General features: G+C 35.4%; 1 protein-coding gene across 50 annotated transcripts in view; it reads left to right on the top strand.

Annotated features, from left to right (window-relative positions):
• The window catches only part of lrrfip1b (leucine rich repeat (in FLII) interacting protein 1b), an 83815-nt gene that overhangs the window by 47066 nt on the left and 10224 nt on the right, over window positions 1-26525 (top strand). For 6 of the 50 annotated variants that reach the window (XM_073953789.1, XM_073953788.1, XM_073953786.1 and 3 more), the window contains 10 exons: window positions 1567-1617; window positions 2430-2495; window positions 9833-9910; window positions 10247-10276; window positions 10456-10581; window positions 15840-16010; window positions 18331-18423; window positions 18585-18677; window positions 21210-21302; window positions 21443-21575. In XM_073953789.1, coding sequence (XP_073809890.1) covers window positions 1567-1617; window positions 2430-2495; window positions 9833-9910; window positions 10247-10276; window positions 10456-10581; window positions 15840-16010; window positions 18331-18423; window positions 18585-18677; window positions 21210-21302; window positions 21443-21575 — 934 coding nt within the window. Of the gene's footprint in view, window positions 1-1566; window positions 1618-2429; window positions 2496-4056; window positions 4102-8231; window positions 8298-9832; window positions 9911-10246; window positions 10277-10455; window positions 10582-15839; window positions 16011-18330; window positions 18424-18584; window positions 18678-21209; window positions 21303-21442; window positions 21576-24841; window positions 25464-26525 lie in introns of those variants that run through there. The other 44 variants (XM_073953799.1, XM_073953793.1, XM_073953790.1 and 41 more) reach the window with 20 other exon arrangements.

Genomic DNA, 26525 nt, shown 5'->3' with positions numbered 1-26525 from the left:
ATATAAAAAAAATCTAATATAAAACCAAATAGCACCTCAACTTAAAATACCCGGCCGGAAGGCAATCCCAAGTTTACGTATCCCACAGTTTGTTATGGCAATGTTTTCATCATCAACTTTATAATACCTCCAGACTGCAGACATGCTCGTTCTATGCGTTTCAAGCTGCTTCCATATATATTTGTGTTCTGATTGAGAGGCATGGGCTCCGTTCTTCGTACCTTGCTTAAATGATCTAAGATGATTTGGCAGATCCTGGATCTGTTCATCTTGATAACTGATCTCTGGCTAATTTGGTTCTTCAAACAAGTTTGTGAATCAGATTAAAATGTCTGGATGAACTGATCTGAGATCGCTGCGTGTGTTGTGAAGGACAGATCTATCGATCCTCAAAATCATGATCAGCAATGCAACGACTGGCTGATGGCAAAGCAGCGTAACGACATCATCTGATTAATATTCAGTTATCCATGTGAGCAAAATTACATAAAATTCACAGTAAACGGTTTGTTAAATATGACACGCAATAACTTTGCACCTTGTTGTTGGTTGCATGCTTGGCCCTTTCATGTGTCAAGAGCAATTTATTTAGTTTTACAGTTAGAGTGGATTTTCCTTATTATAGTACTGTAGCCATAGTAGTTTTATAGTAGCCATTTTTTTTAAATCGGTGTAAAGAATAACTGGATGTTTACAAAATATTTTGTTATTGGTAAAGGCGTTTGCAACTTCTGTGAAGCATTAAACTACCGTCATATTAACTGTCAAAACATGTTTATGACTGTATAAATGTATAATTGCTTTTAAAAAAGTCTCATATTGTGCATTTCTATTATTATACACAAATTGTACTAAAGCGATCTAAAAAGTTCATATCAATAAGTTTTCCCTTTGCACCACCAGGTGACAGTCTTTGTACTTTCATTTCGGGGGTGCAGATTGCATAAGTTTTTAAATATATTTTAACTTAATATATAATATTAATATTAATATACTTAATATATATATAGTTAAAATATTTACTATTTACTAATATTTTCCAAAGTGTATATAACTACTACTGTAAGAAAATATCAGAATTCAGCACATACTTTCAGTATTATCTTTGCTTGAACTGACCCGATCCAATCCTGTTTTTATGAAATAAACCTGCTCCCGACCAGGTTTGATCTACCAGAACTGTTGCTATGACAACAACTCTCGGATCTGTTTTGAAGATCGAATAGATCCTGGATCATGTCAAATTGTCAATATCTAAATCCAGCTAACTGAGTAATCCACGTACGAAGAACAGACCCACGGTTTGAATCCGATCCAAAATAACGTGATCGGGCCCGATTTCTGATCAAGTAATTGGATCTGGACATCGCCTTCTTTTTAAATTTGTTAATTTTTGTACCACTGAACTTGTACAAATTCAATTAGCGAAACTAACAACATGTAAAATACTTACATTCTATGTGAGATCAGGCTGATCAAAACTCATAAACTCGCAGATGAACAGAAAGCTGTTTATTTACCTGAAGCTGTTTTAATCTCCCCTTTTTCTTTTTTCTTCTGTTTCAGATATCAGATGATGAAGAGCGGATGTCTGTAGGCAGTCGAGGCAGTTTGAGGGTTAGTACACCTCCTCCTTTAGAGCTTTCATTTGAATGAAAGGAATGTCAAGCTGTATTTGCTGAATTTGCTTTCTAATACTTTAGATTTCGGTTTTCAGGGCAGTTGACAAGTTAAAAAAAGGAATAATTTTCTTGGACATACACTATATTTGCATAAATAACTAAACTCCCATTTTAAAAATTAATATATTTATCAATTTCTCAGTAAATATAATCAATACTTTTTTGGTGAAAAAATGTGTATGTTTGAGTTTTATTAAACAGTCATGATTATAAAAAGAATGTTTGGTCACCTTACATAGAAATATAATACCTTTAAAATCAAATGAGTTTGCAATAATAAAATCACAATATTTCAACAAAATGTAATACATTTTTATGATTTGTCCTGTTTATTAAAAATCTATTTAATATTTTCTCTCAACATATTAATTTGGTTGTACTAATGTTTGGACTGTGATCTTTATTTATTTAGATTAGTAACCTTTTTAAAAAAGAGGTTACCTTTTATTATTATATAGTATTTGACTTGCCAGGCATAATCAAAGTGTGTTTTTGCTCTAAACACTGAAGCTCAACATAATAATTTCAATTTGATGAACATTTATTATATTAGGTACCAGTAAAGTCCCTTACTACTGATCAAGGAAAATGACGGTGTGGCTATCGATTGCACAGAGTCCTGTCACTGCTAGCTCCCTCTTTCTATCATTCAAACTCTTGCTGAATCATACTTTTCCTACAACATGTCACCTCAGCCTCCCACCCCTTATTTTCACATTGTCTTTTGTCCTCCTCTGCTTACCGTAGGGCAACCACGCAGATCTCTGCAGCAGCACCAGCAGTCTGACTTCAGCCAGACTACAAAATGGACGGGTCTGTCCCTCTAATAATCCTTAACAATGCTTCTTTTTTTATCCCATTAGAGTTTCTTCTCCCCTTCATTGTTTTAGCTTATAGCTTTTCTTCATTTTGCTTTTCTAGCTTTTCTCTTTCCCTCAGTCATCTCATAGGCACACTTATTTTCAAACAACACTCAAAGAGTTATTTTTGCTGCTTATTCAAGCTGCTTGAGCTGAAACAACATAATTCTTGAGATTTTTTGGGGGCAACTTAATTGTTTAATGTTCAATCCGCTTAAATTCCTTAAGTTAGCTAAATCGATTTGTTTTGGGACTACAGGAATGAATTGTGTGGGTCCCAGCATTTTGTAACAGTGAACTGTCAATAGACCACCACCACTGGGTTCCAGAAGAATCGGTAGAAGTTGCATTCTTTAAGTTGAAATTAAAATTACTAACTAAAAAATTACTAAAAAAAAACAATGATGTAGACTGATTTGATTACAACTAGGGCTGGGCGATATGACGAAAATATCCAATCATGATGCGCCAATCTGATTTTACCAAGTAGGACATGTTCCTGGATGAGCCATGTTGGTTCTTGAACAACATTCTAATCAGCCAATCAGAATTAAGGGATACATTTAGTTGATATTAAGTTTAGGCTTACGGTTTGGTTTATGCACTTTTACATTTTCGAACAAAAATGATGTTCCAGGATCAATATAGATGTTAACCCAAGATCGCATTGTACTTGGCAAAATCCTGACGTCCATGTCGTCTAATTTCCTGACAACCATAGATTTCACAATATAGTACCTTATTTAGAAAAGTAGTTGATTAGCATAGCATTTGGATTAGCATTTTTAAATACTAACCACATTGGACAGGAATATTTCTCTAGTATGTACTCAAAAAAGTGGTTATTTTTCACACTTTATTTAGAACTATAAGGTCCAATGTTTGGTTATTAATGTATAAATATTTATATTGAATATATATATATATATATATATATATATATATATATATATATATATATATATATATATATATATATATATATATATATATATAATATTGCTAAACAAAAAAGAAAAATAAACTTTGTTCTTTCGATCATGTATTTTTTCCCAATGCTACAATTCACACTTCTGACTGGCTAGTAATGAAAGTAATCCAAATACTGAAAAAGCATTACCATACTCTAAATAATGACCAATAGAGAATAATAAACAATAGACTTCTTATTATTTTATCCATTTGATTTATTTCATCAGATTGCACTGCCCTTATTACAACATTGTTTGCGTTTTAAGGATTATTTTGAGACAATTTATAATTAGCACACATGAAATTCCCAGAGATTCGTCTGGAAGCTTACTTATTTGGTTTTTAAAGGAATGGAAAATTCAGAGTTGATGCAAACTTCTTTTTTAAATGAGCTGTTTTATGGTGGTGCAAATTAAAGATAGAAATGTAATTATTTTTATATATATATATTTTAAAGGTCTGATTTACTCAACATGAAGAACATGTAGTATTTACATTCAATGTTATGAGAATATACATTTCTTCCTCCTCTCTCTTTTTAGCCTTCTGCACTATTTATTGAAACCCCTCGTTCAAGAAGTCACAGGGTTCGTTTCCAGCTGTAATCTGCATGCTACCTGACGTGCAGATTGTTTGTTCACTGTTTTGTTGTTGTGATTACATAGCATACAGTATAATTGACATATAGTTCACCCTAAAATGAAATTTCTGCTGTCACTGAAGGGTTTTGTGTGGGATACAAAAACAGTGGAACTGTAGTAGAATGTTCAAGCCATCTTGTCCATACAACATTTAAGTACACTTTTAAAAAGGGTAAGTTTTGTAAAAAAAAATAAAACCAAAAAAAACTATATATATATATATATATATATATATATATATATATATATATATATATATATATATATATATATATATATATATATATATATATATATATATATAATATAATATATACTATTTTCAAAAAATTTCTTTCCTTTTATGCCAAAAGTATATTAAAATAAAGATGTTCCATGCAGATATTTTGTAAAGTATACAAAAAGTACTATGTATTGAGATATAAGATTTATTGAGATATATGTAAGAGCTTTATTTGGACAACTTATTGTCCAAATATTGTCCAGTTCTAACAAATCATAAATAAATGCAAACATTATACATTATTTTTACAGTGTTTAGGTGATGTTTACATCTTAGTTAATTAATTTAGTTAGTTAGTTATATTATTTATTTATATTTTATTTATTATCTATTTTGTTATGATCCAGGGTCACATATTGTGTCTGTTCATGCTCCGCACTGATGCACTGCTTCTGCATGCGATATGACAGTTCTTATATGTAAACATGTACGCCGAAATACATGCACTGCTCACACTCAGCTCGCACGTACGGTTTGAAAGAGGTGACAGCAAAAAAAGCGGGGACTTCCTCGATGAACAGACACATGAAGCAGGCTTGCCATGGCAGAAAGGATGATAGTCTGCCTTCAATGTCCCCTTTTGTTACGATCCATTCTGAAGAAACAAACATTGCAGTTTACATGCTTCGTACTTTTTGCATTTTTCATTAAGATCAATCTGAACTCATTTCTGTAGTTCAAACAACTCAGAATTGTAGTTAAGAAATAAAAACGTATAAAAACATAGTTGGGTTTAAAATCAGGCTCATACTGTAATTACAGTTAATGTGTTGGACCGGGTCAGGCTCGGACACAAGGTGCACTGGCTCAGGTAGGGCCGGGTTTTATTTTTTGGGCCCAATATAAGCTCTAGTTTTAATGTACACTTGAAGTCAGAATTATTAGCCCCCCTGAAATATTAGCCCTCCTGTTTATTTTTTCCCCCAATTTCTGTTAAACAGACAGAAGATTTATTTCAACACATTTCTAAACATGATAAATTTACTAATTTAACTGATTTATTTTATCTTTGCCATGATAACAGTAAATAATATTTGACTAGATATTTTTCAAGACACTTCTATACAGCTTAAAGTGACATTTAAAGGCTTAACTAGGTTAATTAAGCTAACTAATTAGGCAAGTTATTGCATACTGATGGTTTGTTCTGTGGACTCTCGAAAAAAAAATAAAGCTTAAAGGGGCTAATAATTTTGTCCTTAAAATGTTTTTTAAAAAAATTTAAAACTGCTTTTATTCTAGCCGAAATAAAACAAATAAGACTTTCTCCTGAAGAAAAAATTTTATCAGACATACTGTGAAAATTTCCTTGCTCTGTTAAACAACATTTGGGAAATATTTAAAAATGAAAAAAAAAATCAAAGTGGGCTAATAATTCTGACTTCAACTATATTTGACGCTATATTTGCATAAAGTAACTTAATGCACTAAAATACTTTTTATTTACTTTTTATTTTAAAACATTTACATAATTGCCGTTAACATTAGTTTTTCTTCACAGCAATGTTTGGGAATAGCTTCCTTGACATTCTTCTACATATCTCTGTTCATCTGTTTATCGTGCCAGAATTGTAAATCAATTATTTAACGACATTAAAATGATAACAGATTTTTCATTGTGGGGTGAACTGTCTCATTTACAGACATGTGTTGTGTGTGTTCAATAGTTTATGTGAGCAGAAACCTGCATGCAATTTAGTAACCCGATACTCAGAATGTCTTTGGCTACACATGTGTTGACAAGTCTTTGGCGTCCATAGCCTCCACTCAGTAATCAATTCTTAATTTCAATTCGTCATTTCATAAGTGCTCACAGTACATCAGAGTGCATTAAGGTCAGTGTTAACACGCAAGGAAGTTTCCCTTAAATCTCCTCTGTATGTAATGAGCATTTCCTGCCCATGATGTGTTTATAAGTACAGTACATCTCCCCTGGTTGTTAGCAGCCCTGTTGATCACATTTCATGATGGCGAGCCATTTTGGATGCATAAAGTAGTCATTTCAGATTGTTTATTTTCTCTTTAAAGAAACGCTCCACTTTTTCATAAATAGACTCATTTTACGACTCCCCTAGAATTAGTTTTATCGTTTCGGAATCCATTCAGCTGATATCCAGATCTCACAGGAGCACTTTTAGCTTAGCTTAGCATACTGTAAATCCCTGAATCAAATTAGACCATTAGCATCTCATGCAATGCTATTTCGTAGCGATGTTACCTACAGCTGTTACTTAGCTGGGGACAGTTTTTTAGGTGGTAAATAATATTATTGTGCCTGTTGCAGCCATGGTACATAAGCAAAGTTAATTGATTATTAGGGCATACTTGGTATATTTCAAACGAAGGTGTTTTTCTTTATTTGTTTGATGGGAAAAAGAAGTTTGAAGGCTGCATGGTGGCTCAGTGGTTAGCAGTGTTGCCTTACAGCAAGAACATCGCTGGTTCGAGTCCCGGCTGGGCCAGTTGACATTTCTGTGTGGAGTTTGCATGTTCTCCCTGTGGATTTCCTCTGGATACTCTGGTTTCCCCCACAATGCAAAGACATGAGATATAGGTGAATTTGGATTGAATAAATTAGCTGTAGTGTATGAGTGTGTGTAAATGTGAGAGTGTATGGGTGTTTCCCAGTACTGGGTTGCCACTGGAAGCGCATTCGCTGCGTAAAACATATGCTGGAATAGTTGACAGTTCATTCCACTGGGGCGACCTCTGATAAATCAGAGACTAAGCCAAAGTAAAAGGAATAAATGAATGAAGAAGTTTGAAAAGGCAGAATGGTGAAAAACTTTTTCAGAATCTTTGGACACCCCAGCATTTTCGATTCAAGACTTTTTGCAAGCGATCGTACAGGTGCTAATACATCTGTACCAGCTCTGCCACTCGTCCATTCTGTGTAATTATGCTGCTAACTGCTAGAATACTATGAACGTCAAAGAAAAAGTGTAGTTCCAGAACACATCCATCAATTGCAAAATTGTCATAGACCAATGGTAGTTTTTAGGAAGTTAGTTTCCCCAAATAGCTCCTTTGCTGAGCTGTTTCGCACTGCCAATCTTTTGACAAGATTTTGTTCGATATAACAGCATTTCAGTCATTTTTAAAAATTTTATTTGTCTAAGGTATATCGAGTTCAAGACCAGTCAGTAGTAGAATTAAAAAAAAAGTCCATTTCCCACTTGCATTTGAATGCTGTTGAACGAGTTCTTAAACACCTTCAAGATTGGCCATTGTGTTCATATGCTCAACAGAAATGACTGTGATTGGCTGTGAAGGCTCACCAATTTGTTTACCAAGTGTAAACACAGATACACAGACAATGGAGAGTTTCAAAGTCATGTCGATCAGCTAAACTGTCTATGAGCTGGTTCAGTTGGCATTTCTGGTTGGAGTTTGTATGCTCTTCTCGTCCTCACGTGAGTTTCCTTTGGGTGCTCTGGTTTCCCTCACAAGTCCAAAGACGTGGTACTGGTGAATTGGGTTAGCTAAATTGTCTGTAGTGTATGTGTGAGAATGAGTGGGTATGGATGTTTATTAGTGATGAGTTGCAGCAGGAAATATTTTTTTAAAAATTGAGCAAGATGCTAATGGTTAAACCTGATTCAATGATTTATGCTAAGCTAAGCTAAAAGGGCTCCCGCGATTCCAAGATCGGATGTATGAATTAAAAAATGTGACTTGTAAAATGAACATATTTCCAAAAAAAGTGTAGTGTTCTTTTAAACAGTTGGTTTTGTCTGCCAGATGTGTAAGGTGAATATAGGGTGTATGGTGAGGTGTTTTGTTCTGTCTGCAGGGGTCTCTGCATGAAGAGAGCTCATACTCTGCCACTAGGCGTTTCAGTGGCTCCAGCGCTAGAGGCGTAAGGCCCGATCTTTACCTCTTCCTCTGACAGGGGCATGACCTGATACACAATACCAGTCTGGGATTGTTAAGCATCTTGCATGGGTCTGTTAAAAGACCACGAGCTTGACTAGGTGTTCTTTGTGTCTTTGTTTATTTCTTGAGGTTTTCTCTGAGGTTAATCTGCTGTTTTTTCCCAGTATTGCGTTCCGGTGCCTGCATGGCAGTAATCAGAGTGGGATTATGTATGTAAGGCATGCATTTGATGGTTCATCAGCTTGGATGAATTTCCTTTCTGTGTTTGTCTGGTTGAAGTTTGATTGTTCACTAGTCAGATGTCTGACTCTCTTTTGCACAGAAACTGATGTGTGTCAGTGTTTGTTTTACCATCACTTAGACTTGGTTTTGCACTACTGTACAAAAGATTTGTATTTTTATTTTATTTTTTTGAGAAAATCTAATTTATATTTGATTTAATTAATATTTCAAGTTACGCTATGTATGTATGTTCTTTTCAAGGAATAGTTCACCTGAAAAATACAACAACAACAAATTATTAGCCCTTCTGGGAAGTTGTTACTTTTTCAACACATTTTTAAACATAATAGTTTTAATAACTAATTTCTAATAAAAAAATGATAATCTAATAATCTTACATATTAAAACAGTGCATTATTCTAATTATTTTATATTTATAGTTGAACGTATAGTCGAAATCAAAGGCTTAACTAGATTATTTAAGTTATTTACTGTCATTGGGCAAGTCATGTGGACAACATTGGTTTGTTCTCCAGCCAATCGAAGAAAAAGAAATGTATGGGGCTAATATTATTTAACTTTATTCCAGCCAAAGTTAAGAAACAAGAAGAAAAATAGAAAAAATATTTCTTACAAAGGAATACAGGAAATACTGTGAAATTCTCCTTCCTCTGTTAAACATCACTTAAAAAATCTTTGAAAAATCTTTAAAGTTTAATTTTAGTTCATTTTTCCTCTTTTGAATTGCAATAAATACAATTAAGTATTAAATATTGTTGAAATTACAGGAACACCATCTACTGATTAAGTCTGTAAAATAACAGATGCCATGAAATGGCATTTCCTTAGCTGTTTTTTCTGCTGCAGTTTACCTGACCCACCCAGATTTAGTTATGTTTTACAGAGGAGAGTTCAATGTCCTACAATACAATTAGAAACCATGAATGATTAGAAACAAATCACCCATTAATTATTATGACCTACATATAGTTTCTGTTAAGGTAAACATTCATAGCTTTAAAGTTACATTTTTTAATCAATTACCATTTTCATTATTTTAAAATATGACCACATTTTCTGAATTTTAATTAAATAAACCTTGATGAGCATAAAATTACTCTTTCAAAAGCATCTTACTAACCACAACCTTTTGAACGGTAGTGTATATGGTGCTCTCATTTCTAAAACATTCCTATATTTTTCCTCCAATGCTCAAAACTAACTCTCTTTACTTCTAACACTTTCTGCCTTTCTTTTTGTGCTTTTGTCATTCTCTTTACCTGCTTTTCTGGTCAGCCTTCAGACTACAATGGCTTTCTGGGCTCCAGTTCCAGGGCCTCATCTAGGGCAAGTTCAGCCCGTGCCAGCCCAGTGGTGAGCTTCCATTTTCTATCACTGCCAAGGCTTTAATTCTGCCGTTTCAAGGTCAAGTCTGCCTTCTCTACAACATCCATAACAAAAAATAATAATGATAAAAAAAAAATGACCCTTTGTCTTTCCTTCTCCATATCCTGTTTCTCAAACATTCTCTATCACTATTAATCCTATTTGTGTCTTGCTCCCTCTGCTGGATAAAGCATGGAACAGATCTCTAGTCATTGCTGTTATCTAATATTGTTAAATAAATTCTGAGCAAATTTTATGTACATTTGCATTGTTTTTTTAAAGTGTAGCCCTGCTTGAACACATTTTATTTTTATTTTTACACAGGTGGAAGAAAGGTCAGACTTTTTGGAAAAGGTAAGTGGGATCTTTTTTTCATGTAATGCAATGTAATGTGTATTTATGTTGTGCATTTTTTAGATTTTAGCATTTTTTTAAATCATTTTTTTAGATGTTAAATGAATGCAAAGACAAGCATCATAATAAGTAAAACTACAACGCATGTGATGGAGTAAATATTTAAACTACATTCACAGGGGTCCAGAACAGCCTCCACCCTCTCTGCTGCAACTCTAGCCTCTCTGGGCGGAGGCTTATCCAGAAGAGGGAGCTGTGATACCTCTATTTCGGCTGACACTGAGGCCTCCATAAGGGAAATGAAGGTAATTTTGGTGTATATGAATGGAACAAGAGTTTGTTGTTGAATTATCCGCTTGATAAGTCAGACTTCACATTTCACAGGTTGCCTTAGCAAACTATTAGCTTAACAAATATTGCTTATGAATGCTCAAAGTGCACTGTAATAATGTTGAAAGTCATGATTGTAATGTTTGTATCAATGTCTAATGTCAGATTATTAGACAGTGACGACATATTGGTTTCTGGGATGCAGTTTGTCCAAAGACTGCATAGTGTATGCCTTGTTTTGAAAGACTAAATATGGAAAAAAAAATAGCTATTTCTCATTTCAAATGAGTGTTACAAACCCCAATTAATAATGCTTTTCTAGGGAGGGGTCAGCAACAAAAAAGCTTTATTCACATCATACAACTCACTATTTATAGAGAGACAAAAATGTGTCTTTTACCAAAATAAAGTGCCAACAAAAATAAAGATAATTAATTTAATAATATTCACTCATCAACAAAGAAAGAAATAAACAGCAATAACACCAGCATGGTTCATTAGCAGCGGCTGCGGAGAAACACGCACAGAATTCCCAGATCTTCATCAGGACAGCAAGATACATAAAGAGATTCTCAGCAATAAATACCCATGTCTTTTACAGTATACACCACACAACTTAAAGTAGACATGAAACAGATGACAAGATTGTGCTTTTTTCCTCAGTCATGTACATTGACTTGAAACTGTCTTGAAATGAGAAAAAATGTAGGGCAGTGCATGCATGTTTTTATCCTTTGGAAAACAATTTTAACAAGATTTTCAGAAGATGGGTGATGTTTACAAAATGAAAGAAGACTGAATGAAGAGAAGAAAAGTAGTTTTGAGGGGAGAGGGAACGTAATGATGTTATTTTGCTTAAAGATTGTAAGGGCAATAAATTGACAAAACAATGAAGTGCATAGATACATCATTTATAACAAGTACTATTATACACATAGAAGAAGGAAGAACAAATTTTGATTTCATTCCAACTTTATCAAGTGCTATTATAAAATGAAGACGACGATAAAGAGGATGGTGATGCAGCCATGATGCAACATTGTTCTACACCCCACCTGAAGACACTGCTCAGATGTTATATTTCAGAGCAGAGTTTAAGGTCCTGCAATCTGAAGCCATGAATAAATAGACAAATCACCCAGAAATTATGACCTACTTGTAATCTATGTTAAAGTCAACAATACATTCATTAAACTTAAAAGTTACATTAGTTACAAAGGTACAAAGTTACAAAAGTTACAAAATAAATGTACATTTTTATTATTTTAAAATATTACAGTTTTTACTGTATTAATCAAATAAACACAGTCTTGAAGAGCATACAGACTTCTTTCAAAAGCATCTTACTAAGCCCAAACTTTTGAACGGTGGTGTATATTTCTAAAACATTCCTATATTCCAATATTTTTCCTCTACTGCTCAAAACTAACTCTCTTTACAATGATAAAGATGATGGTAATGCAGCCATGATGCAAAATTGTTGTACACCACACCTGAAGACACTGATGTTATATTTCAAGATATTTGTCAACATTTTTTCACAAAGCACTCCTGTGCGTTATTGAAATTTCTTTCAGATATGCAGGTGCAGATTCTGTCTCTTTGAATGAAGAAAAAAAACAATCTTTCCAAAACTGTTTACCAAGCTTATAATAAATTTTCATATTAGGAATTACCAATGATTTCCCAGTACTGGGTTGCAGCTGGAAGGTCATCCTCTGTGTCAAACAAATGCTGGATAAGTTGGCGGTGCATTCCGCTGTGGCGACCACTGGTGAATAAAGGGACTAAGCCGAAGGAAAATGAATGAATGTATGATTTACCAATAAAATTTAACAACAACAATCTCATGACAGAAATTCAGGTGGCCCAAGCTAATGCACACCAAGATGAAAAAAAGATCAACCTCATTTAAGGATGTTTCTGGAGGATTAAACGTCGTCCTGCCAATCAAACTATGTAAACACTATAAGAATCAATAACTTACATGTTACAAAAGATATTTCTTTGAATAACGCTGCATCTGTCCGCACTGGCCTTCTGAGGTCATTTCCAGTGGCAATTCCTTATAGCAAATCTCCTCCTAAAATGACAACAACCTCTTTGTTTACAAGTTTGTAGGCGTTCAAAGTTGCGTCATTTCATTTGAATGGCAGAGGTGGGAATTCATTTAAAAGAATGAGGTCAGACAGGATGACTGCATTTTATGTTCATTTCATACTGAATACAAAGTCAGAAAACATGTGTTGAACAAGTGTTTTTGTTTTGTTTAAAAGTAAACGTTTCATGTTTATGTAGATATGTTTCTCATGTCTATAAAGCAAGTAGTCACTGAGATTCCAGCACGATTGCAGACCCAAGAGGGATCACAACAAAAAACACACTTCCATACAATTATTAGTCTATTCCAGCAAGTGATGATTGGCTCCTTAACTAATAGGTGGGGCTTGTCTCCCTAGAGTGGCAATATTCATTCATTTATTTTCTTGTCGGCTTAGTCCCTTTATTAATCTGGGGTCGCCACGGCAGAATGAACCGCCAACTTATCCAGCAAGTTTTTACGCAGCGGATGCTCTTCCAGCCGCAACCCATCTCTGGGAAACATCCACACACACATTCACACACACACACACACTCATACACTACGGACAGTTTAGCCTACCCAATTCACCTGTACCGCATGTCTTTGGACTGTGGGGGAAACCGGAGCACCCGGAGGAAACCCACGCGAAGGCAGGGAGAACATGCAAACTCCACACAGAAACACCAACTGAGCCGAGGTTCGAACCAGTGACCCTCTTGCAGTGAGGCGACAGCACTACCTACTGCACCACTGCTTTGCCCGAGTGGCAATATCAATTGCTGTATTTGTCCCCATTTAAATCTATTTGAGTGACATTCTTTTTATATTCTATTCACTTTATGGGAGAAAAGACTATGAATATCAAACTGCAGATAATGGCCAAATTACTTGCTCTACAAACAAGTGTGTTTGACTATATATATAAAAATACGATACTTACAAAATACCAGTTTTGCAGTTAGTCTCAAGCCAATAAGGTTCTAATGGCTATGCCCTCTCTTACATGTTAAGAATGAGGTTAGTAATCTTTGGTAGGTCTAGCCGCTTACAGGTCTCGTGAAATTAAAATAAAGTTTTTTTAGATGTTAGTATCAGTATTGTTCGTTTTTAAGATACCTAAAATCTAGTGTGCTCCAAAACAGTGACAACATTTGCGTTTAGAAGATATAAAACTGATATAAACATGTAAAGCTGGTAGTTTGTCACTTCCACCTAAATGAATCAATGGTTTTATATACGTCCCATTATACTTTAGTCTTCCATCAAATCATAAACAATCAAATGCTCTCTACTATCTGACAGGCCTGCCGTTTTTAATGCGCTTCCCATTTGCTCTTCATTTGATGCACTTGAGCTCAACTACTCTAACTGGCAGAGCAGTGATAAAACAAAATGCTATAGGCTGTCCCACCCTCTCTTCGTGTTTCGGTTGAGATTACACCAAACATCAAATAAAACTGCATGTTTCAAAGCTCTTCACAGGAACTTTAAACATCTCACACAAAACATTTTGTTTTGTTTTGTTTAGATTTGTTGACTGTTATAGCCTGTGAAATAACTAAATACAGCGTAACGAGGTGAAACTAATGTGGTCCAGACTTGCCTGGAACTACTTTAGCTGTGGGATTATCTGAAAAAAATAGCACACCTTAGAAAATACAATCAAGCATTTAAGAGCCCTGTAGTATAAGCAAAAAATGTATTATTGATTAGCAGTTACAGTATAATGCACTGCCTAGTTGATGACCCTTACACCAAGGCTGTGCATTGTTTTCTAATAATAAGAGCCACTTATCTATCGTACACTCTATACATGGTTATCATAGCTAAAGGAATTGTTTTGATGAATTATTTCAAAACATTGGTAATGCACTTATTTTATTAAAGCAGTAGGTTTTTGTTTTCAAACCCAATCTTTGTTTGGGACTATGGAGTTAGTTTAGTTTCTTTATTATTCAATCAAAAATACTTACTTTTAGGAAAAAAATAAGTACATAGTACTTAAAAAATAAAACATTACAAAAAAAAAAAAAAAAAAAACATTGATTAAAATAATAATGTCAATGATAAAAATGTAATGTTATGTAATGTGTATTTATATATCGCATTTATAGTGTATGGCCATACACCTAAAGCGCTTTATCATCATGGGGGGGGGGTTCTCCACAACACCACCAGTGTGCAGCATCCACTTGGATGATGCGACGTCTGCCATAGGACTACGGTGCCAGTGCGCTTACTAACCACCAGCTATTGGTGGAGTGGAGAGACAGTGATAGCAGTCAATTTGGTGTATTGGGATGATTGGGAGGCCATGATCGTAAGGGCCGATAGAGGGACTTTGGCCAGGACACAGTTGTTACACCCCTGCTCTTTACAAGAAAGTGCCATGTGATTTTTAATGACCACAGAGAGTCAGGACCTCGGTTTAACATCTCATCTGAAAGACGCCGCCCACTGACAGTATAGTGTCCACTTCACTTTTACTGGGTCGTTAGGACTCGTTAGGACCACAGGTTGAGAGCCCCCTGCTGGCCTCACTAACAACATTTCCAACAGCAACCTAGTTTTCCCTAGCTGTCTCCCATCCAGGTACTGACCAGGCTCAGCCCTGCTTAGCTTCAGTTAACCGGTCTTGGGCTGCACAGTTGGCTGTGGCTAATAAAATGCCTTGCAATGCAAAAAAAAAAAAAAAAAAAAACTATGTAATTACCACAATTGTCATTGCACACTCATTCATTTTGTTCTCTGTTCTGTTGTCCTTTATTGCACATTGCAAGTTAAAAAGTTTTGAACCCCTACACCCCTACATTCTTACACATCTCATACACATCTCAAAGTTTTGAACCCCTACATTCTTACACATCTCATCCAAAGCCTTTTTGTTTTGTTTTGTTTTGATTTGATTTTTGTCTGTTGTAGGCTGTGAAGTAAGTTGTACTAACTGAAAACATTTGGTGTAGTGATATGCAGCTGTAAACCGGTCAAGAGCAACCTGATACTAATTCAGCTGTATTTATCTGAAAATTACTTTCTACCTTGATTGTTTTTCAGCCAATCATAATCAAGCAACAGCATTATAGCATAAATAGGTAATAAATTATAATGTCCATGATGTCTTTGTTTGGTTGATTGTTTGTCTACTCTCAGGACTCATTGGTAGAGGTGGAGGAGAAGTACCGTAAAGCCATGGTGTCCATCGCTCAGCTGGACAATGAGAAGACAAACATGATGTATCAGGTGGACACATTGAGAGACACGCTAATGGAGCTGGAGGAACTTCTTTGTGAGACACAGAGAGAGCGTGAGGAGAAAACCAGGGTAATTTCTTTTCTTCAGTACAAAATATGAAACTGACATTGTCATAAACCAAAATGTACAGTATCAAGAAGTAAATAGTGTTGCTAGCAACTTTTTTGACAAAACTTCAAAGTAAATTCCAGAAAGTACAAACTTTATAAAGAATTCAAGAGTTCACACTTAGCTGATGACTGATTATAAAGCTTCATTGGCATGCTGTCTCAGGAGAGAGCCCTGAGCTCATAAGATCCTTGAGCCTGGGGCTCCCTCTCGTTTGCAAGGTGAGAGGGGAGTTTAAGCTCAGGTAGATCTCAAAAACTCCCCTGCTGTAGTTGCTAATGAACAGATAGTGATTGCTTTAAAAGACAACTACTTACTAGGAGCATGTCTATGGTGCCAATTTAGATTAGTCAATTCACTTAAGTTGCATGTTTTAGGACGTTGGGCTTAAGAATCGTCTTATTGGTGACAATAAATTGAGTAATGCACGACCAGCCGCAAGCAATCATAAGCACACGATCCTCTTGAAATTAGTTTATAAATAAATTCACTTAAATTAGAAAACAAAATAGAAATAGAGAAAAAGAGAAATAGACAAAAGAGAAATAACAAGATTTTTTAAAATTTCCTATAAAAAAGTAGAATCATTTCTGTGTGTGTGTTTTTAAATCATTATTAGTAACACCGGTGGTTATTAACTGAGTTGCAGCCCTCAGCTTGTTATCATATACACAAGTACAAAAGTCCAGAGTCCTTTTTTATTCTTTTATTTTGAAGATATTATTTTAAAATACCTTTGCAGCAATGTATCACTTGTGTATCCTGGTAGGATTACATGATGCTTTAGTAAATGCTTTAGAATAGCCATTTTTAGGATAGATGATGTACAGAATAATTTTTTTTCAATGTAATTAAGATTGTACCTTTTAATATCACTGAGCAGTTTTACTTATTTGCTGTTTGTTATAATTATTTTTATTATTTTGGAATTGTACTTTACCCATGTGCAATTTAAACAGAATTCTTGTAGCGTTGAATAATTACAACAATACAGTTTCCCCCCTTGCAGTTAAAAAAAAATGTTGTTGCATTTTTGCATATTGCAAAAGAAAGTGCATTTTTTTATGAATCAAACATGCACATTTCATCCTTAGTTATAACTTAAATCATGGAAATGTATGGCTTCTGACATAAAATTTGAAAGTTTTTGCTTGCTCACCAAAATGTCTAGTTATTGTTTATATCGTTTTTGATATTGTCACTAGCTATCTATGTTGTAAAAGTTGGGCTGGACTTAACCAATAAGCGAGGTAAGCAGCTGCTTAGGGCCCCGGGAAAATTGGGGTCCCCGACCAATGCCAAGAAACCAAAATTAGTCATATAGCTTTTTTTATTTTTTTTTATTTACCATCATACACTCTCAGAAATAGAGGTACATGAGCTGTCTCTGGGGCGATACCTTTTCAAAAGGTACATATTTTTACCTGAAGGGTCCATAATAGTACCTCAAAGGTACTTTTTAGGTACATTTGGACACTAATATGGACGTTTGAGGTACCACTGTGGACTCTTTGGGTATAAATATGTATCTTTTGAAAAGGTACTGCCCCAGAGACAGCTCCTGTACCTTTATTTCTGAGAGCGTACGTTGTAAATATGTCTATAACCATTAGGATTTTAATGTTATCACTTCTTATCAAAACCACTTCCCCATGAATAGTGGAATTTACTTAATTTTAATTTAATTTTAAATTAAGAAGATAAAGGTTCCACTTGAAATATATAATTTAACATGCAGTTTATCTACAAAAAAACCAAACAAAAACAATAAAATAACAATTTCTACATCTACAGAAGAAAATATCTATAGAGAAGGAGAGTATTTGAGTTTCAATAGGGCTCCATGTCTGAAATTGTCTGCCTCTAAATCCACCAAGTCCGCCCCTGAGTAAAAGTGCTTTTCAGTGTTGAAAATTTAAATACAGCTAATATTTTAATAGCCATTGTTGCTTTTTGTTTTTATTAAATTCTACAAATGTACAAAAAGTGTTTACTTGAGTGAAAATTTCTCTCAGTATTTGTAATTTAACTTCAATATCATATTGTTAAGCATGCGTTTTAGCACCACTCGCACACTTTTGCTTTAAAAATTTCCCTTAAATATACAAGAAGTGATGTAAAATGATTTTTTGCAGAAAGACCCTTGCGGATTATTATTTTTTAGGAGCCTATATTGGACAATACAACTATTTATAGCCGAAAATATACTGCAAAACTACAATCAACATGTTTCAATACGTATATCATTAATATGTGCTTTTTTCACTGTAATGTTTATTAGGAATGTGAGCGAGAACGTCACGCGCACAATGTCTTGAAGTTCCAGTTTGAGGAGATGAAGGAAACGCTGAAGCAGAGTGAGGAATTGCTGACGGTGAGCAGCATCAGTAAATGATGAAAGATCTCCTGTCTCTTTGTCTTGTTGATATAAATAGATTCTTTTATTCTGTTGTCTTCTATCACATTTTCCTTTTAATATTCTTCTACCTGTCTGTCTGTTTTCCTCCGCTTGTCCTCTTGGCCTCATGGGTTCAGGAAGCCCAACAGTCTCGTGGGAAGCATGCAGACTATATTAGAGAGATCTCTGACCTCCAAGAAACATTGGAATGGAAAGATAAAAAGATCCTGGTACAATTTCTTTCCATGGTCATTTTGTTCATCAATCATACCACACGACAACGACACTCTCTTTTAGATTTAAACACTTAAAGTCCATGTGAAATCTACAATCTTTTACAATCTTTATTTTGCTAACGCACATTGTTATTATTTAGGTGTACTATTAATTAATTCATTAATAATTACGTTTTGATTCAAAGTCTGATCATTTGCTTTGGTGTCAATGTAAGTTTGCCAGCTTCAGCCACAATATTCTTATTATGGGACCTCGAGAAAGCCAACATACTGTTATACTACATGAACTCTGTCTTCTTCTTAGACTATTTTAAGAGCGCATTTCCTCCTAGACCTGTACTGACTTAAGTTGCTATATCTTTTCTGACTGATCTGACGTACAGTTTTCTGAAAACTGTCCCGGAAAATTCTGAAAAGTCCCATTGACTTAACATTGGACCAAACTTTGTGACCCCATGACTTTCCGCTAGACTGTCATGCGGACATAAAGTTGGGCTCATTTAAGTTAGACTACCAATTTGCCAATCACTGATGACCTTTCAACTTGCAACCTTAGCAACCACTTACGGCACCCTAGCAACTGTCCCATAGTTTTTCATTGTAAAAAACTGCCATTGATTTTACATTGGACATAATAAACAACACCCTAATCCATACTAGCTAAGTATTCTAATCCATACTAGAAACATACTAACATACTAGAAACATGTTAATTCATACTAGATTCATTCTAACAACACGCTCATTTATCATAGCAACTGCCTAGCAACTACTCAGAACACCCTAGGAACCAGCTAGCAACACCTTAGCAACCACCTAAAACACCTTAGCAACCACTATCCACTCAGAACACCCTATCAACTGCCTAACAACACCTTAGCAACCATCTAGCAATACCCTAGCAACCACATTACAATGGCCTAGCAACTACCTAGCACCGACTCAGAACACCCTAGGAAGCATCTAGCAACACCTTAGCAACCACCTAAAACACCTTAGCAACCTCCTAGCAACACCTCAGCAACCACTCAGAACACCCTAGCAACTGCCTAACACCTTAGCAACCACTTAGCAACGCCTTAGCAACCGCCTAGCAACAACTTAGAACACCATAGCAACCGCCTAGCAACACTTTAGCAACCGCCTAACAACACCTTAGCAACCATTCAGAACACCTTAGCAACGACCTAGAACACCTTAACAACCACTTAGTAACACCATAACAACCACCTAGCAACACCTTAGCCACTGCTAAGCAACACCTAAGCAACCACCCAGCAACGCCTTAGAAACCACCTAGCAGTGCCTTAGCAACCGCCTAGCAACCACTCAGAACACCCTAGTAACCACCTAGCAACACCTTGGCAATAACCTAGAACACCTTAGCAATCACCTAGCAACCACCTTAGCAATCACCTAGCAATCACCTTAGCAACCACCTAGCAGGACCTTAGCAATCACCTAGAACACCCTAGCAATGCCTTAGCAACCACATAAAACACCCTAGCAACCGCTTAACAACCACTCAGAACACGTTAGCAACCACCTTACAATGCCTTAGCAACCACCTAGGACACCCTAGCAACCACCTAGTAATGCCTTAGTAACCACTCAAAACACCCTAGCAAGCCTTAGCAACCATTCAGAACACCATAGTAACCACTTAGCAACACCTTAGTAACCACCGAGAAACCCCAACTGCCTAGCAAGAAACATGCCAATCCATACTAGAAACAAATCTGTACTTATCTATCTCTGCCAACTATTTCAAACTTCTTAAAAACTACTCATTCATTCATTCATTTTTATTTTATTTATTTTTTGGTTTAGTTCCTTTATTAATCCGGGTTCGCCACAGTGGAATAAACAGCCAACTTATCCAGCACATGTTTTATGCAGCAGATGCCCTTCCAGCTGCAACCCATCTCTGGCAAACACCCATACACACTCATTCACACACATACACTACGGACAATTTTGCCTACCCATATCACCTATAGCAAATGTCTTTTGGCTGCGGGGAAAACCAAAGCACCCAGAGAAAACCCACACGAACGTGAGGAGAACAAGCAAACTTCACACAGAAACACCAACTGACCCAGCTGAGGCTCCACCAGCGACCTCCTTGCTGTGAGGTGACAGCACTACCCACTGTGCCACTGCGTCGCCTTTAAAACTACTTCAGTTATTTAAACTTTAAAACTACTTCAAACGTTCAGACTCTGCTTTCTCAAGCCACCATAAAGTTTGTCTACGAGCTTTACTTTTCTTTACTGTTTGCTATGAGGGAATGACGTGCAAAAAGAAAGCTCCACCCCCACTCAATATTCAATTTCAATACATTAACATAGGGAAACAAAAGTTTCAGCAACTTGTGGTTCATGCGGACTTTAATACCATAAATCCACGTCCAATATTAACCTATTAACCTGTTAGAGTTAGTTTTTCCTAACATTATGTCTTTCCTTTACTTCTTTTCTGTTCTTCTTTCCTTGATTGTTCACTTTTGTGCATCGCTGCATTAAGGCTTTAGAGAGGCAGAAGGAATATTCAGACATTATCCATGATGAACGGGAGACACTCAGAGACGAGGTTTGCCGGCTTAGGGATGCTCTCAAGGTAGAGAAATAGAGGATACACTGGCAATCACTAGCAGGATATAGAAGTCATTATGTTTAGCATCATTATTTTGACTTCAAAATTTTCATAATGTAAAGGAATCAGTTTTCATTCTGACATAAGATAATATTCTTGCACAGAAAAATGGCATCGTGATGGGATCTGAGGTGACAGCCAATGGGAAAGTTGAAGATGGGGCTATTGATAGACATGTTAATGCTGAAACAGCCTCTCGATTGAATCAGGACTTGTCAAGTGGAGACAGCATGTTAGGTAAGACATGGTTTTATTTCAGTATATAAACAAACCTGCTGCTGTACCTGATTTATTTACTGAAATGTAGTGTTATTGTGCGATTTGATTAGATTTTTTTGGTGTATATTTGGTGTATATTTTTGGTGTATTATTTAATGTTACAGCCCTATTCCAAAATGGATTAAATTCATTTATTTCCTCATAATTCTACACACAATAACCCATAATGACAATGTGAAAAATATTTTTTGAAATTGTTGCAAATTTATTAAAAAGAAACAAACGAAACAATCACATGTACATGTATTTACAGCCTTTGCTGTGAAGCTCTAAATTGAGCTTGGGTACATTCTGTTTCCACTGATCATTCTTGAGATGTTTCAGCAGCTTAATTGGAGTTTACCTGTGGTAAATTCAGTTGATTGGACATGATTTGAAAAGGCAAACACCTGTATATATATGAGGTCACAGAGTTGACAGTGCATGTCAAAGCACAAACCAAGCATAAACACAAAGGAATTGTCTGTAAACCTCCGAGATAGGATTGTCTTGAGGCACAAGGCTGAGGAAGGTTACTGAAAAATTTCTGCTGCTCTGAAAGTTCCAATGAGCACAGTGGCCTCCATCATCCATTAGTGGAAGTAGTTTGAAACCACCAGCACTCTTCCTAGAGCTGGCCGGCCATCTAAGCTAAGTGATCGGGGGAGAAGGGCTTTAGTCAGGGAGGTGATCAATAACCCGATGGTCACTCTGTCTTAGCTCCAGCGTTCTTCTGTAGAAAGAGGAGAACCTTACAGAAGGACAACCATCTGTGCAGTAATCCACCAATTAGACCTGTATGGTAGAGTGGCCAGACAGAAGTCACTCCCTGCCTGAAATTTGCCAAAATGCATCTGAAGGACTCTCAGACCATAAGTAAGAAAATTCTCTGGTCTGATGAGACTAAAATTGAACTCTTTGGAGTGAGTCCCAGGCGTTACATTTGGAGAAAACCAGGCACCGCTCATCACCAGGCTAATGCCATCCCTACAGTGAAGCATGGTGGGGATGTTTTTCAGAAGCAGGAACTGGAAGACTAGTCAGGACAGAAGGAAAGATGAATGCAGCAATGTACAGAGACATCCTGAATGACCTCAGACTGGGGTGACAGTCCATCTTCCAGCAGGACAATGACCCAAAGCACACCTCCAAAATATCAATGGAGTGGCTTCACAACAACTTGGTGAATGTGCTTGAGTGGCCCAGCTAGACCCCAGACCTAAACCCTATTGAACATCTCTGGAGATACCTAAAAATGGCTGTACACCGTTGCTTCTCATCCAACCTGATAGAGCTTGAGAGGTACTGCAAATAGGAATGGGCAAAAATTCCCCCAAAAACGATGTGTGCCAAGCTTTTGGCATCTTGTTCAAAAAGACTTGAGGCTGTAATTGTTGTCAAATGTGCATCAATAAAGTATTGAGCGAAGGCAGTGAATACTTCTGTACATGTCATTTTTCAGGTTTTTATTATTAAGAAATTTGCAGCAATTTCAAAAAATCTTTTTTTAAATTGTCGTTATGGGGCATTGTGTGTAGAATTTTGAGGAAATAAATGAATTTAATCCATTTTAGAATAAGGCTTTAACATAATTTTTTTTTTTTTAAATTAAAGCACTATGAATACTTTCTGGATGCACTGTATGCTGCAATAGTTTAGAGAAAATTAAAATCAAAATTAAAAGTAAAAATTAAAAAAATAAACTAAACTAATCAAAAATACATCTCTGAAAACTAAACTAAACTAAAAATAGACACATATATATATTTTTAAATACAAGGTTCACAGCTCAGGTACATTAAACATGAACAATCCAATCCAATGGCCTTACCACAAGACTGTGCTGAATAATATATGAGAATTTAACATTTAAACTTAAATTCTAACTAACTATTAACTATTACACTAAATTATAAAACAACAAAAACAATAAAAAAACACCTATTAAAAAAATAGCTATTTATAATCAGATAGACAAGACATTTGACATTTGTGGTGTATTTTTGTTCTGCTGCTTGATGTATTCGGTTCCTTGCCTGCTGAAAAAAAACTAATCACAGAAGATTCAAACAGTTTCATCCACAAATACCATTAAAACCATTTATATTTCACAATTAAAACCAGCACAGTTGTCAGAAAAAAATAACATCAGTCTTTGTTGTCTCTGTTGGCTTCTTTTTCCACTAATAAGCAGTTAATTTAATCAAGATCATCTCCGTTATTTCCCTAAACAAAAGCAATCCAATTATTCCTACTGCTTTAATGGAACAATAATTGGGATCTTTTTTTTATCTAATCAAGAGGTGTTTCCACTCGTCTCATCTCAATCACAATATGTTTCAGGCAGAGCTCTCTAACTGCACATACTGTAATCTCAGTCCGAGATTAGAGAATATTGGTGGATCCAGGTGGGAGCATGCTGTTTTAAGGCTCTATTTTAACGATCTAGGCGCAAAGTCTAAAGCGCATGGTGCAAAAGCATTAAGGGTTTTCCGAATCCACTTTTGCTATTTTAAGGACGAAAAAATACACCTTATGCATTGCGACGCATGGTCTAATAGGGCCGGGTATATGATAGGGCCCATAGTGTCGTTCCAGTGTGTGTGTGACTTCAGTTAGCAGAGTAACTGTGTTTAAAAAAAAAAAACAGAGAAGAGAGTAATCTACAAGTTAATTTAACATAATAATTTTTAGACTACAAAAGCTTAATACAACGGTACTGATGAATCAGCATGGTAGTCTACAGTAAATAATCAAGCAGTCCCTCCAGGATTTTGCAAGTGCAGTGGATAATGATACCCGTGATAATGTGATTGTTAATGATAACAATTTTACACTTTTTTGTGTATTTTCACACTAAAACACAAGAAGCAATAAAGCCTATAGGCCACAAAAAATGTCCCCGCAAAACAGGTTAATATTCTATATATGCAAGTATTCTAGAACTCTTAATTTTACTGGGCGCCAATTTAACTGCTTGAAATGCTTCAAGCTGATGTTAAAGTTAAGTTGAAGAACTTAAGAATAGAACATTCCCGAGGTTGATGCCAATTGATTTAAGTTCAAAAGCTACAGAAAAATGTGGCATTATAACCACTTACATCTAATACTGAGACCTGAAATTACAGTATACAATCAAGCAGAGGACATTCATTGCTCAAAAATCAATGATACCGTGTAAACCTCTTAAAGCCTCATGTTGGAACTGACAGACTCTAACAAAATGGATATCTTTAATACCACAGGAGACAATTGCAAACAACAGCCCAGGGACCAGCAAGAGACTGAGCCACAGATACAGTGTGTGGAGGACACATTTAACATGCCTGTAGAGCATAAGGGCACAGCTTTCTTTCTCGATAGTTGTGAGGAAGCCATTGCATTGGATGCTGCTCTTTTAGTAGGCGATGTGAAAGTGCATTACACTGATCCTCATAAAGAAACAGCATCGGCTGCGAGTGGATTGAGCGTAGAAAAAGAAACAAAGAGACACTTTAAGAAAAAGCTTAAGATTAAGAAGATCTTCGACTGCATTGTGTTATGATTTTGCAGGCTTTTTTAAAGTTAATGACAGTTTCCTTTTGCTTTTTTTTTCAATGGCAACTTATAGTCATGATGATGTAATGTTGAATTTGTAATGTTTAATTAAATTGAGACATGCAAAAACTGCAGTTTATGTTCTGTAACAAAAAAGCTCTATTCATTTCCTTTATAGAGTCATGTGTACATTGTTATATTTGTAAATATTCAACTGCATGGACAATTGTAAGTTTTTAACTTTGGAAGAGTTCATGTTCAATGCTACTGTAATTTTAAATGTTACAATAAATAAAAAGCAAAGCTAAAAAAAGCTTTGTGCAAATTACATTCCTATTAATATATTATCATTCATTCAGTCATTCATTTTTTTTGGCTTAGTCCCTTTTTTAATCTGGAGTCACCACAATGCAACCCATCACTGGGAAATATCCATACACTCTCATTCACACACGTACACTACAGACAATTTAGCTTATCCAATTCACCTATTCATGGATAACCCAGAGGAAACCGGGTGAGAACACGGAGAGAACATGCAAACTCCACACAGAAATGCTAACTGACCCAGCCGAGGCTCAAACCAGCGACCTTCTTGCTCTGTGGCCATCGTGCTACCCGCTGTGCCATTGTAATGCCTAATATATTTTATACATAGTAATAAATATCAACTATTATTATCATTGATGTTCTTGATGTTTTAACACCATATTCGCATTTCATACATAATATTTTACAAACAGCTTATTCAAAACATTTAATCAAAAACAGATTTTTGAATTCATTATAAAGCATAAATAACTTTTTTAAATTTATTAAACTTTAAAGTGGTAAATTGTTGGCTTATTATTAAATTAAATGTAGCTATATTTATAAAAATAATTGAAGACCAATAAATAGAATCAATATTGCAGAAAAAAGAAATCATTTCAAAAAGACAAGCGCATACTGCTTTAAATAGAATGTACAAAACTGTCTCATAATCATATTGAAACCAAACTTTGTGTTAAGATTTACTCAAAATGATGTTTATTAACTACCACCAATATTGTTGGGCAAAAAGTAAACTCAAAGTCATTATTTTACTGACAAGACTAATACAACTTTAAACAAACATTACAAAGACGGCTTTGGAATTTAAAATAATGTTTGTTTTGTTTCCTTAAATGGTTAGTTCACCCAAAAGTTTCTTTAGTTATATGTTGAAAACAAAAGAAGACATTTTTAAGTAGGCTGAAAACCTGCAACCATTGACTTACATACTATTTGTTTGTTTTTTCCTACTATGGAAGTTAGAGATGCTCTTTCGGTTAATTTTGCTAACCGACAACCAGTGCTCGTTAAGTAAATATTAACGGTTAAATGGGCAAATTAATATTAAATTATTATTTG

Source organism: Danio rerio, chromosome 6 (genome assembly GCF_049306965.1).
Source record: "Danio rerio strain Tuebingen ecotype United States chromosome 6, GRCz12tu, whole genome shotgun sequence".
Lineage (NCBI taxonomy): Eukaryota > Metazoa > Chordata > Actinopteri > Cypriniformes > Danionidae > Danio > Danio rerio.
This window is presented reverse-complemented; position numbering and strand designations above follow the sequence as displayed.